This window comes from Lolium perenne, chromosome 3, assembly GCF_019359855.2.
Source record: "Lolium perenne isolate Kyuss_39 chromosome 3, Kyuss_2.0, whole genome shotgun sequence".
In the NCBI taxonomy this organism is placed as follows: domain Eukaryota; kingdom Viridiplantae; phylum Streptophyta; class Magnoliopsida; order Poales; family Poaceae; genus Lolium; species Lolium perenne.
In genome coordinates, this window is record NC_067246.2 from 243,133,619 (window position 1) to 243,143,753 (window position 10,135).

The following is a 10,135-nucleotide window of genomic DNA, read 5'->3' on the forward strand; positions in this document are numbered from 1 at the left end:
CTGCCAAGTCGATGCTGCTCGCATTCCGGTCGTTCTCTCGGGACAAGAAGGGCAAGAGGTCTGGGGACGCCGGCGCGCCGTCGCCAGGCGAGCACCGGCCGGCGGACGGCAAGACGTGGGAGGAGGCTGCCGCGGAGCACAAGGACAAGGGCAAGGCGAGGTGGAAAAGTTTATGGAAGTGATCAAGTGAACGTGCCGTGCTGTCCGCCGTTGTGCCGTGCGACTGGCGCGGTTCCATTGATTTTTCTCCCATGCAAATAATGGTTTGTGGCACGTATTCTTGGTTCATTCTTTCATGAACCACATACACCTTGCAAACCTTTTCAGTTGGCGACGTGGTTCGTGTAATAAACAAATGCCACTATTTTGCTTTGGCCCTTCGGGCTCAATGGGTGTCTTAAGGGTCATGAATGACGTTTTTGAGGTTAGTTATCTCCGACATTGCATACGTCCATCCGATTTGTTACAGACGCAGAAACGATATGCTGTGAAAGTAGACACAAGATGTTGCAAGATTTATGGACATTTGCTACAAGTTTATGTTTTCCCCGGTGTTTTCGATATTGTATACATGTTCCCAAATTGTAACAAACACTATATGAGGCTATGAAGGGAACATTCCTCCAGCAACCCCACGCAACATATTAGTTTCTAACAATCAGGCCTTGCACGGTTCTGATTATCACGTCAGTTTATTCACTCACTCACACAATATATACTTAATAATATACACAAAACTGCAGCACGTTGTTGTGACATCATCGCATAGGACCGAGTGTTCACATGTTAGGGCAGGTGCTACCAGCATCGCAGGAACCATGGATCACAAGACATGCCCACTCAAGGTAAGGTAGGGGATAATGTATCCTGAACAAGGATCACCTGAAGTTTCCGAGATCCTGCTGCTGCTGCTGCTGCCAGAAAAAGCTGGTTCCACCAGCTGTTCCTATCGATGATGGGAAATCAGGCCTGCCAAGGTCGGGTCCGGTGCCCGTTGCCGCCTCCATGTACCACGGAACAGCTGGGCCTTTCTCCTCAGAACCGCCGCTCAGCCTCCCAACAGCCCCAGCATCTGAAAGATCAACCTTCTTCGCTGCACGTAACAATAGTAGAGTAATCATAATCTACAATAAAAAAAAGCATGAACATTCCTTTTGCACATCTAGAGTATGTCGCACATGATTCCAGCAGGCACCTTTCCTACATGATGTAAAAGCAGAAGACACGGTGCTCTTGTCTTGAACTATCTTACATTGTTTTTCTACAACAGGCTAAGAAATCATGGGTTGTGGGTAACTGGAATTACAACCCATTTTCTATTAAATTGTAACCAGGGCACAAGTTATGGTATTATTAATAATTTTGCAACAGGGATGCAGAAATTTGAACGGCAACCACGTGGTCATGGAAAATTTTAAAAAGACAAATAAATCAATATTGGCAGAGTGATGAAAAATTTGAAAATACAAATAAATCAATATTGGCAGAGTGAAGATACTTACGTGCAGCTATATTCAAATCAATCAACCCACGGCTCAAAGAGTCAGCCCATATGCCAGATTTGACCTGAAAACTTTCTTTCTTCACAGCTGGTTTTGATGCTGACATGGAGGCCTGCTTCAGATTTGCGAGTGACTTGTTCATGGATTCAGTGGCACTTGTGTGTAATTCCTTGTGTGACGTAAAGGCACCAAAATCTAGTTTCTCCAAAGGACTATAATCAGAACTCTTTTTGATCCCAGGAGAGTCATGTGTTGGCTCAGCAACAGATGATCCTGTACTTGAAGAGAATGCACCAAAAGAGTCTGATGCACCAGAATTCCTCAGTGCAATTGCAGCAAAGGGATCGAAAGCTGTGTTACTTGCATTTTCAGGTGTGGGAGGCTTTCCTTGTGAAGATTTGCTTGGGGAGTCTGAAGGAAATAATGTGGCAAAGGATGGCTGGAAGGGATCAAAAGCAGATGCAGAAGGATGTGCAAGGGAAGATGGTTTTTGCTCTGGATGTTTTCCAGGTGTACCACGCACTGAGAACTCAGTGTCTGATGTAGCGGAGCCACCAAAAGATGGCCTGCCAGCAAATAGATCGACCTTGTCCTGCAATGACATTTGAATAGAGATAATGTGTTAGAAAAAATATAAATTATGAACTTGTTGAAATTTACCCAGTGTTTTGTCATAAAATTTATGTACATAAATACAGAACAAATGAAGTGTGAGTGTCAGCTATACAGCCCAACAGTCCAGTCAGAATTGTTGCATTCTTTTTTGAGAAACACAAAAGCTTTGCGTTTCATTGTATAGATAGATAGAGTTGATAAAAGCCAAGAATGGGTACACCCTGATACAACAGAACACCGTACAGCTCAGCCGAAGGAAGGATATTAAATCACATATTATGAGAAGATAGTATATCACTTTTTATGAAATTAGTATATCATATTTGTGCAGGATCATATCACAAACTACTGTAAGAAATGGAAAATGACTTGTGGTAAAAATATATTGCTAGGTCAGGAAAACAAACCTGAGCATGAGAACCACTTGCTGTTGCTGCCTCCGATGGAACATTAGCTGACTGGAAATCTGCATCCGCAAATAAATCAATTTCTGGCACAGCAACACTGCCAACATTTAGCATTGCTGTTGAAGGAGATTCAGCTGTGTCAACAAGGTCATCCATTAAGTTTGGCCCAAAGAGATCCAAATGATTAGAGCTCACGTTAGCTGTTCCAGCTGCATCCCAAGAATAAAGCTAAGTGAGGAAAATAGCGGACAATACTATGATGATTGGTGAGAGTATGTCAAATGAAAGAAAATACATAGAAGAACGATGTGTCCTAGCAAACTAGTCTGGTAGGTGCTACAGTGTGTATGTATGATATGTCTAAGTAAGAAAAACATCCGAAAACACTACGGTGAGTATGCCAAATAAACAAAAATCTATCGAAGGCTCTTAGCTATCTTCTCTGATAAGCAGAATTATAGTGATGCCAGCATAATAAGTGCATTGGATATTAAACAAACCTATCTTGTCCGGTAAGCAGAATGATAGAGATGCCAGCATAATAAGTGTATAGCATGTTAAACACAGTGTATAACAATGGCTACTGAGACAGGGAAACCATGGTTATCATACAACGTAACCAAATTGTTAAGTGATGTAGTGAGGAAATACCGACCAGATGTGGAAGATCCTCGTGGATTGAAGTCATCGCCCTCATCCTCATTCTTTCCTTTCAGTGAACTTGGAACTCCAGATGTGGCAGGTGGATTTGACAATGATTTGGAGCCTCCTATTTCAGATTTAGAGCGACTTGCTCTCTTAGTAGTTTCTTTCGACCGGTGCCTAGTGCTTCTGTGACTTGACATTGTGTCTTTACTGCTCTTGCTCCTTTCCGTGCCAGTGTAGCTATCCCTGAATGAGGCAGTTTCCCTTGAACCACCTGTGCGACCACCAGAGGAGTAGCTGCGATTGCCAAATGATGCTGCGCTTGACTTGTGTGACATTCCAGTTGATGACACACCCAAGTACCTAAACAAACATACGAACCATGTAAGTAGCTAAGCATCAAATCAAATGTACAAACAATGGAAATAATTCTGTTCACGGAATGAAGGATAAGTCGGGGCATGAGTGGCTTACTTGTCCCTGGTAGCAGCAGCCTTCTCCCTGACCTGCTGAAGCTTCTCCCTGTCGTCCACAATTGCTAGAACAGTTTCGGCCTTCTTGCGCACATTGAGCCCCACATCTTTTCCATTCGGCTCCATAAACTCGAATTTTGTGAGTGTCTTATACACCAAATAAAATCCGCATCAGGCAATGAAAAATCATATAGACAAGGAAACATCTGCTAAAATGAGACATAGAGGCGCGTACCGCGATTTGTGAGCTGTTTTCAATAAGTTCCTCGGCTACGCGCTCAGTGCCATTGGCCAGAAGATACTCGACCACGGCCAATGCCTGTTAAGTGAAGTAAACAACCTGTCACTGAGAAACAATCCAGACAGACAAACAGTGTACTCTTCCAATTCGAGAGTATATATTATCACCTTATAGAGGTGACGCCAGTTCGCATCAGTGTTCCCCAATCGTTGCCATAGCACATCCATGATTATTTGGCATTCCCCACTGCAAGCAGAAGGATGGGGATAAAAATTGCACTCAACTCAATAAATACCCTCAATTTACAGAAGAAAAGAGCGAGGAAAAAAAAAGTGAGGTTGTGCACTCACAGTTTGCTGGTTGCCCGGGCGATGTGCGCCAAGTCTGAACCGTGAGGCCCCCACGGCTCATCGCTGGTCGTGTCAAGAACCTGCCGCACATAAAAAAAATCCAGGAAGCTGGTAAATTAACACGGATACACCATGGACAGAAGTAAAAATCAAAACATGATCAAACCTTCTGCTCGATTTCGGGCACCTTGAGCACCCTGAGATTGACCTCTCTCTTTCTGCACAGGAAGATTTTGGAGGTCAGCGCGCGCAAGGGGGGAAATTGAAACCGAAACGGGAATGGGAATGGGGAATTTCAGCTCTTACATCTCCCGGACGGTGTGATCGAGCACCTTCATGATTTCGTCCATGGCTGGGAGTAGGACGGGGTGGAGCCGAAACCGAAATAAAAATGGAGCTGCCGCAGCGGTCCGCCGACTTGTATTCGGGTGGAGTTTTCTTCTCTCCCCGCTAGGGTTCCGTGGAGAGGAGGATGACGAGAGCGGAGTGGGTGTTGAAAACTTCCGATTCTGGTTTCTGGAGAGACGACGAGATGAGCGCCGCGGAACGGAACCAGTCTCGGCCTTGGCTCGCTCGCGGTCGCGGGTGTCAGCAACCGGACCGGCGGCGCGCTGCCATGTGGGGCGTGGCCACGCCACTTCTCCTACTGGGCTGACTGGTCGTCCCCTCAACCGCGTCTTGGGCCTTTTCACTTGTGCGGCCTGAAAGCCCAATAAATAAAAACGTTAACAGGTCAAATCTCGAACTCGGCCGGTAACGCCGGAAGTCGGATTGCGTTGCTGCTGACAGCACCATCGCGGCCTCGCAGTCGCCAGCTACGGCCGGGAGAACATAATGTACTCAGCAGTCAGCATGGAGCAGATGTGGAGCTCTATGTACAGGGCCGACCAGATGCAAGCTGGGGCTGGGGTGCTGTTTCTGCCAGACGTGCTGCAAGATGACATGGTTCATCAAAGCAAGTTCGCAAAGCTGGACCCAAGTTTCGACAGTAATAATAGAAAGAAGCAAACATCATCACCACAAGCTGTTACTCCAACGTGCAACAACCATCAAGTTTTCCTCTACACACTAGTGGAATCAACCTGAGACGCTATTTGCTAGCAAAGGGATATGCAGAGGCTGCTAGTACATGCTTATTAACAACTACTCCATACTAACTACTAATAAAACCAAGGTGTCGACTGGAATAGATAACCATGGCACCCACCACGAATCAGGCTTCGCATAACGAACCCAACATCTGCAACAGTAAATCACAATGAACCTACAAAAAAATGGCATCTAAGTTCAGATCACTACGTACATGACACCGAAGTTGATCAGTGCCTCGGCGGGGACGGAATCGATGCCACCTATTTCCTTTGCATAATGGACGAACTAAGGGTCGGACGAAGAAACACCATTACAGCCGTTGCTGTCGTTCGCATCCGTGTGTTCCGCCACTGTAACATCTTTATCTTCCAGTTTGGCATCGTCACTCTGCTGTGCGCCTGGCCTGTCCAAGCCGCCATTTTCCGTTGCCGAGTCGCACACTGCTGCCAGTGCTGGAGACGAAGGCCCAGGAGAAGGTGCAGCGTCGAAACTGCTGTTTTCCTCACAGGCAGCCATATGTTCCAACAGCACTAAACTATGCTCCATATCGGCAGGATGTCCAGCTTGATCAGCATCCTCATTGTGTTGTGGAATGACATACTCTTCTGCCGCGCAGTTCTCAATGGCTAATGAATCCGAGACATAATTCTCCTCCACACCAAGTAGCATGTTGTCAGAACTGTGGTTTTCCTCGTCCATTGGTTCGAGGGACAGCGTATCCTGCTCAACTGTGTGAAGGTCCTCATTTTCCTGGTACTGAACTTCTTGATCATCACTTATGATGTTCTGTTCAGCTTCAACAAAATGTAGGGGATCATCATGGGTGGCAGCTGAGTCAACATATGAGCCAGTGCCTGAACCAAACGGTGGAGCCTCTGGGCCACTCTTTTCCTTCATCTCACCAAGATCATGGAGGACATCTTCAAAACCGTGCAGGAATTCAAAAACTAAGGCTTGTGTGGCCGTATCAGCTGTGGATGACATGGCCGTCTTGGCCTTCTTCATCATACCATGCAGCTTGTCAACCTACAGGAAAGAATTCATGTTCAGTACTAATTCAGTATGCATGAACTACTTGGATAAGCCTCAATTCAAACTTTATCATTATATCTAGAGATAAATAGTAGTTCAGTTAATTGCAGAATATAATCATATGGACATAATGCATAATTTAGGTTTTACCGCTTTGCGGATCATGGGAGACTTGGCTTTGTATTGAAGATCAGATGAATCATCAGGTGGAGATAAAAGTCCTGCTTCAGCATCATCACTGGTTGATGGCACAAGATACCGCCGTGTAGCTCCAGAGTACCACTGTAGATACTCGTCATAAGATGACAAATCATATTGTTCAGCCTCCCGAAATATGCGATGTCGCCGTGCTTCCCATTCCTGAATATACTCATGATGTGTCTCTTCCCAGTCTTCACGCTCTCTACCACGCCGACTAATACGATGTAATGTCTGTAGTGTAGGCCGAAAAGGTGGTGGAATGCATTGGCGGAGTCCAAATTGCCTCATCACTCTCTCAGGCAGATACATCTCAACTATAGGAAAATTTATCAACGGTGCTTGAGTAATCCACAGGTCGGCATCTTTTGTGCAGAGTGGTGGTAAGCTCGACGACTCAATGAGCATGTATGGTTCCCATTTCAACTGATCTGCTCGCTGCAGGTTTAGCTCATCTCTGTACTGCTTAAGACAGCGAGTAGCATTCTCGCTTTGTGCGCGAGCACCCACCCAACGAAAGCCAATTGGGGGCAGGTCTTGTGGGATGTCCGTCTCCATGCATAGGGGAGACCGAGCCAATGGTCTGCCAACATGGGAGTGCTCCCAGCTCCAAAGCTGCAAGAGAAGCAAGGAACCACCAATGTTCTTGATATTGTGGGAGGAGGCAACAGAGCAAAGAGCTCGGTATAGGAAGGCGACAGCTGCAGAGCCCCAGCTGTATGTTCCAACAAGGGAAAGATCAGCAATCAGTGGAAGATATATCAGACTCATCCTTCCTGTCCCGTCTGGAAAAAGCACCCCACATAAGAGGCTCAGGATATATGCTCGAACATGCCTCTGTACTGTCTGCTCATCAGCCTCTTCTGGTAACTCATAGAAGTGCTTCTTCAGCCATTTGTAATGCAAGAAGGACTTTCCAGGCATTGATGGACCTCTTGGATCATGACCCAGACAATCAACGACCATCTGCCCATAATCATGATCCGTAGTAGAACAAACCGGGCGGCCGTCAATAGGAAGAGCAAACAACATTGCAACATCTTGAAGTGTAACTGTCATCTCCCCTGAAGCCAAGTGGAAGCTGTGGGTCTCTGGCCTCCAACGCTCAACGAGAGCAGTAATCAAGGCTTTGTCCAACTGAGGCATTTTCTGGCAAATTTGTGAGAGCCCAAGAAGTCCAGCATCCCTCAAATAGGGACGATATCTCTCATGAAATTTTAGTGGTTTGTGGTGACGCAGTTTCAACTGATCCACAGCCTGCGACAATATAGAATTCCGTATTATACTCACTTCTACTGCAAAATTTTATTCTCATTCTACTAACTTGTTATCCATGAAATAAGACAAAAATTTATGTGCTTAGATTAACCTGATCACCAAAAATTGCATCGGAACGGTGGTTAATCTTAGGATTGAGTAGTGTGCTGGATGCAGATTCCACATGTCCTGCATAACAAGGCACAGGGTCTTGTTCCGGAGTGAACTCAACATTGTCCTCTCTATCAGAAATGGTACTCGGAGAAGAAGGTGCAGATGTTTCATGGTGATCCATGTAATTTTCTGCCACAGCAGCCCTCCCTCGGCCTTGGCCTCGGCCACGGCGCACACCTCCCCTAGCCCTTGAAGACATGATTTACTCTTCCCTGTTCCAACAAAACTCATGAAATTAGTTGAGAAAATGCCATAGATGATCGCAGCAAAAAAAGCGGATGCAAGGCAGAAACGCTTCCCATTTTATTAAAAGAACTTCCAGGAGAAAGCAACTGTAAAAAATCAACCGATGCATAGTATATATTATCAAACAAGACATCTTTATGCTTACTCTTTATCGAAAAGAAAAAAACTTTAAGATAGGACATTCGTCTGTTTTTAGTTTTTTTTTTTGACACAGAATAATCTGTCAGTTGTGAATCATTTTCTTCTCCACATGAACTACTAGCTATTTGTGCTTGTTAATTGCTACGACCAACCGAAACACTGAACCCTTACTTAATTAAATGTATCTACTATGGAAAGAGTAACCCCTAAACAGGTATCTCGTCTGACTAAGAACAATCGCCTTCGTCCTTTTACAACGAATGAGCAAATGATTTTGAACGCCGAGTAGTGTCGCATTAGTAGCAATTTCAGAACTAAACCACCATTCCTTTCTATAATTTTGCACAATAACCAATAAGGCACACACAAGGCACAATAGTGTAGACCAAGATCCAAGCGAGACGAGATAAATCCACCCATGATCTGCAAGAGCTGGCTTACCAAATCGAGCTGGCGGAGAGTATGGCGCCGGAAGAGATGGGGGAGAAGCGCCTTGATCCCCCGAAGATTTTTGCTTCCTGTGAGAGGAGAAGGGAACCCTAGAAATTTGCTTTCCAGGGGTGGAGGCGGCGACGAGGAAACCGTGACCGGACGTGGAGGTACGCACGCACAGATGTAGCCGTAACCTATCCGGGTTCCACTTTTGTGCTTTGCCAACTTTACCCTTGCCTCGTCTCTCCTAAGAGCATCTCCAGTCGCGTCTCTCAAAGCACCCCCTAAAACGCGCCGGATTTAGCTTTTGGGAGACGCTGTTGCTTCATGCCACGTGGGGCACGTCACTCCCTAGTCCCGTCCCCAAACAAAAAATTAATTCTTTTAGTTTAACCGAAAATAGTTGAATTCATTCAAATTTGTTATATATTACATCGATTTGAACAAAATTTGATAGAATTTAAACCTAAAACTAAACTAGTAGTACTTGCGGCGCTCGGAGAGATCATAGTACTGCTGAAAGTTGTATACGCTGTCATCGACGACGTCCTGCTTGCCGTGCTCGACAGCGGGCTCGTCCTTCACCGAGTCGTTGGCGTTCTCGTCAACGGGCTCGTCCTTCACCGCGGCGCTAGGTCTAGCTTCATCGTCGTGGATGAGATCGACGAGCGGCATGATGACATCGCAGATGGACATGGCGATCGCCTCGTCGATGTCGCCCCTATAGGCGTCTATGTCGTTCAGCGAGTCATGAACGCCGTGTTGTACCCCGGGCAGTCCTCGGGGTCGTTGCTGCTGGCGATGAGGCGCTGCCCATGGAGGTACTCCGCCACCTTCGTGGCCTCCTCGTCGTCCTCCTCCTCCTTCACCTTCAGCCTCGGGACGAGAAGGGTCCTGCTGCCGGAACCAGCGTGCCTATGTTGCTGCCACGCCGGTTCGCGGATTGTGATTCCACCGTCGTTGCCGCACCTCCGATTTGTGGGCGGCGGCGCGTACTCCTCCTTAACCTCGTGCTTCGGCACGGTGTACGGGGAAGCGCGGTGAGGGGACGGCGTCGACCGCGCCGGTCTCAATGAAGACGAATGGGAGGAGGACGAGCTCGTCCTCCTCGGCTGCCAGCGCGATAGAGCCCTAGGCGATGGTGGCAGCGACTCTGGCATTGATAGCGTTGGGTCGCCGTTGCGAATGTCGTCGATGAAGGCAGGGAAGGTGCACCCGGGAAATCCCCAGAAGCGAACACACCCCTCCCTGTTCCAGTTGTTTGACCTCCCGATGAGGTCAACGGTGTTGCACATGTCGGCGTCGTAGCGCGCTTGGAAGAAGTCCCACC

The 10,135-nt window shown here is 46.8% G+C and overlaps 2 protein-coding genes across 2 annotated transcripts; both read right to left on the minus strand.

Annotated features, from left to right (window-relative positions):
* Positions 1-496: 496 nt before the first annotated feature.
* Positions 497-4,871, minus strand: LOC127343783 (clathrin interactor EPSIN 1). The gene is made up of 10 exons (XM_051369967.2): positions 4,540-4,871; positions 4,400-4,451; positions 4,234-4,313; positions 4,051-4,129; positions 3,878-3,961; positions 3,644-3,789; positions 3,180-3,532; positions 2,525-2,733; positions 1,503-2,094; positions 497-1,093 (listed from the first exon to the last, which is right to left on the minus strand). The coding sequence occupies exons 1-10, from the start codon at positions 4,581-4,583 to the stop codon at positions 879-881; spliced, it is 1,854 nt and encodes a 617-aa protein (XP_051225927.1). The 5' UTR covers positions 4,584-4,871; the 3' UTR covers positions 497-878.
* Positions 4,872-5,230: 359 nt separating this feature from the next.
* Positions 5,231-8,972, minus strand: LOC127343782 (serine/threonine-protein phosphatase 7 long form homolog). Its single transcript, XM_051369966.2, has 4 exons — positions 8,815-8,972; positions 7,925-8,198; positions 6,508-7,812; positions 5,231-6,351 (listed from the first exon to the last, which is right to left on the minus strand). The coding sequence occupies exons 2-4, from the start codon at positions 8,183-8,185 to the stop codon at positions 5,611-5,613; spliced, it is 2,307 nt and encodes a 768-aa protein (XP_051225926.1). The 5' UTR covers positions 8,186-8,198; positions 8,815-8,972; the 3' UTR covers positions 5,231-5,610.
* Positions 8,973-10,135: the final 1,163 nt, after the last annotated feature.

Excerpts from the sequence above, each read along its gene's own strand:
- LOC127343783 (XM_051369967.2), bottom strand. The coding sequence starts at position 4,583 with ATGGACGAAATCATGAAGGTGCTCGATCACACCGTCCGGGAGAT. Across the intron at positions 3,962-4,050 it reads ACTGGCGTCACCTCTATAAG|GCATTGGCCGTGGTCGAGTA; the intron begins GTGATAATATAT and ends TTCACTTAACAG. Across the intron at positions 3,790-3,877 it reads AAAACAGCTCACAAATCGCG|ACACTCACAAAATTCGAGTT; the intron begins GTACGCGCCTCT and ends TTGGTGTATAAG.
- LOC127343782 (XM_051369966.2), bottom strand. The coding sequence starts at position 8,185 with ATGTCTTCAAGGGCTAGGGGAGGTGTGCGCCGTGGCCGAGGCCAAGGC. Across the intron at positions 7,813-7,924 it reads ATGCAATTTTTGGTGATCAG|GCTGTGGATCAGTTGAAACT; the intron begins GTTAATCTAAGC and ends ATATTGTCGCAG. Across the intron at positions 6,352-6,507 it reads CTCCCATGATCCGCAAAGCG|GTTGACAAGCTGCATGGTAT; the intron begins GTAAAACCTAAA and ends TCTTTCCTGTAG.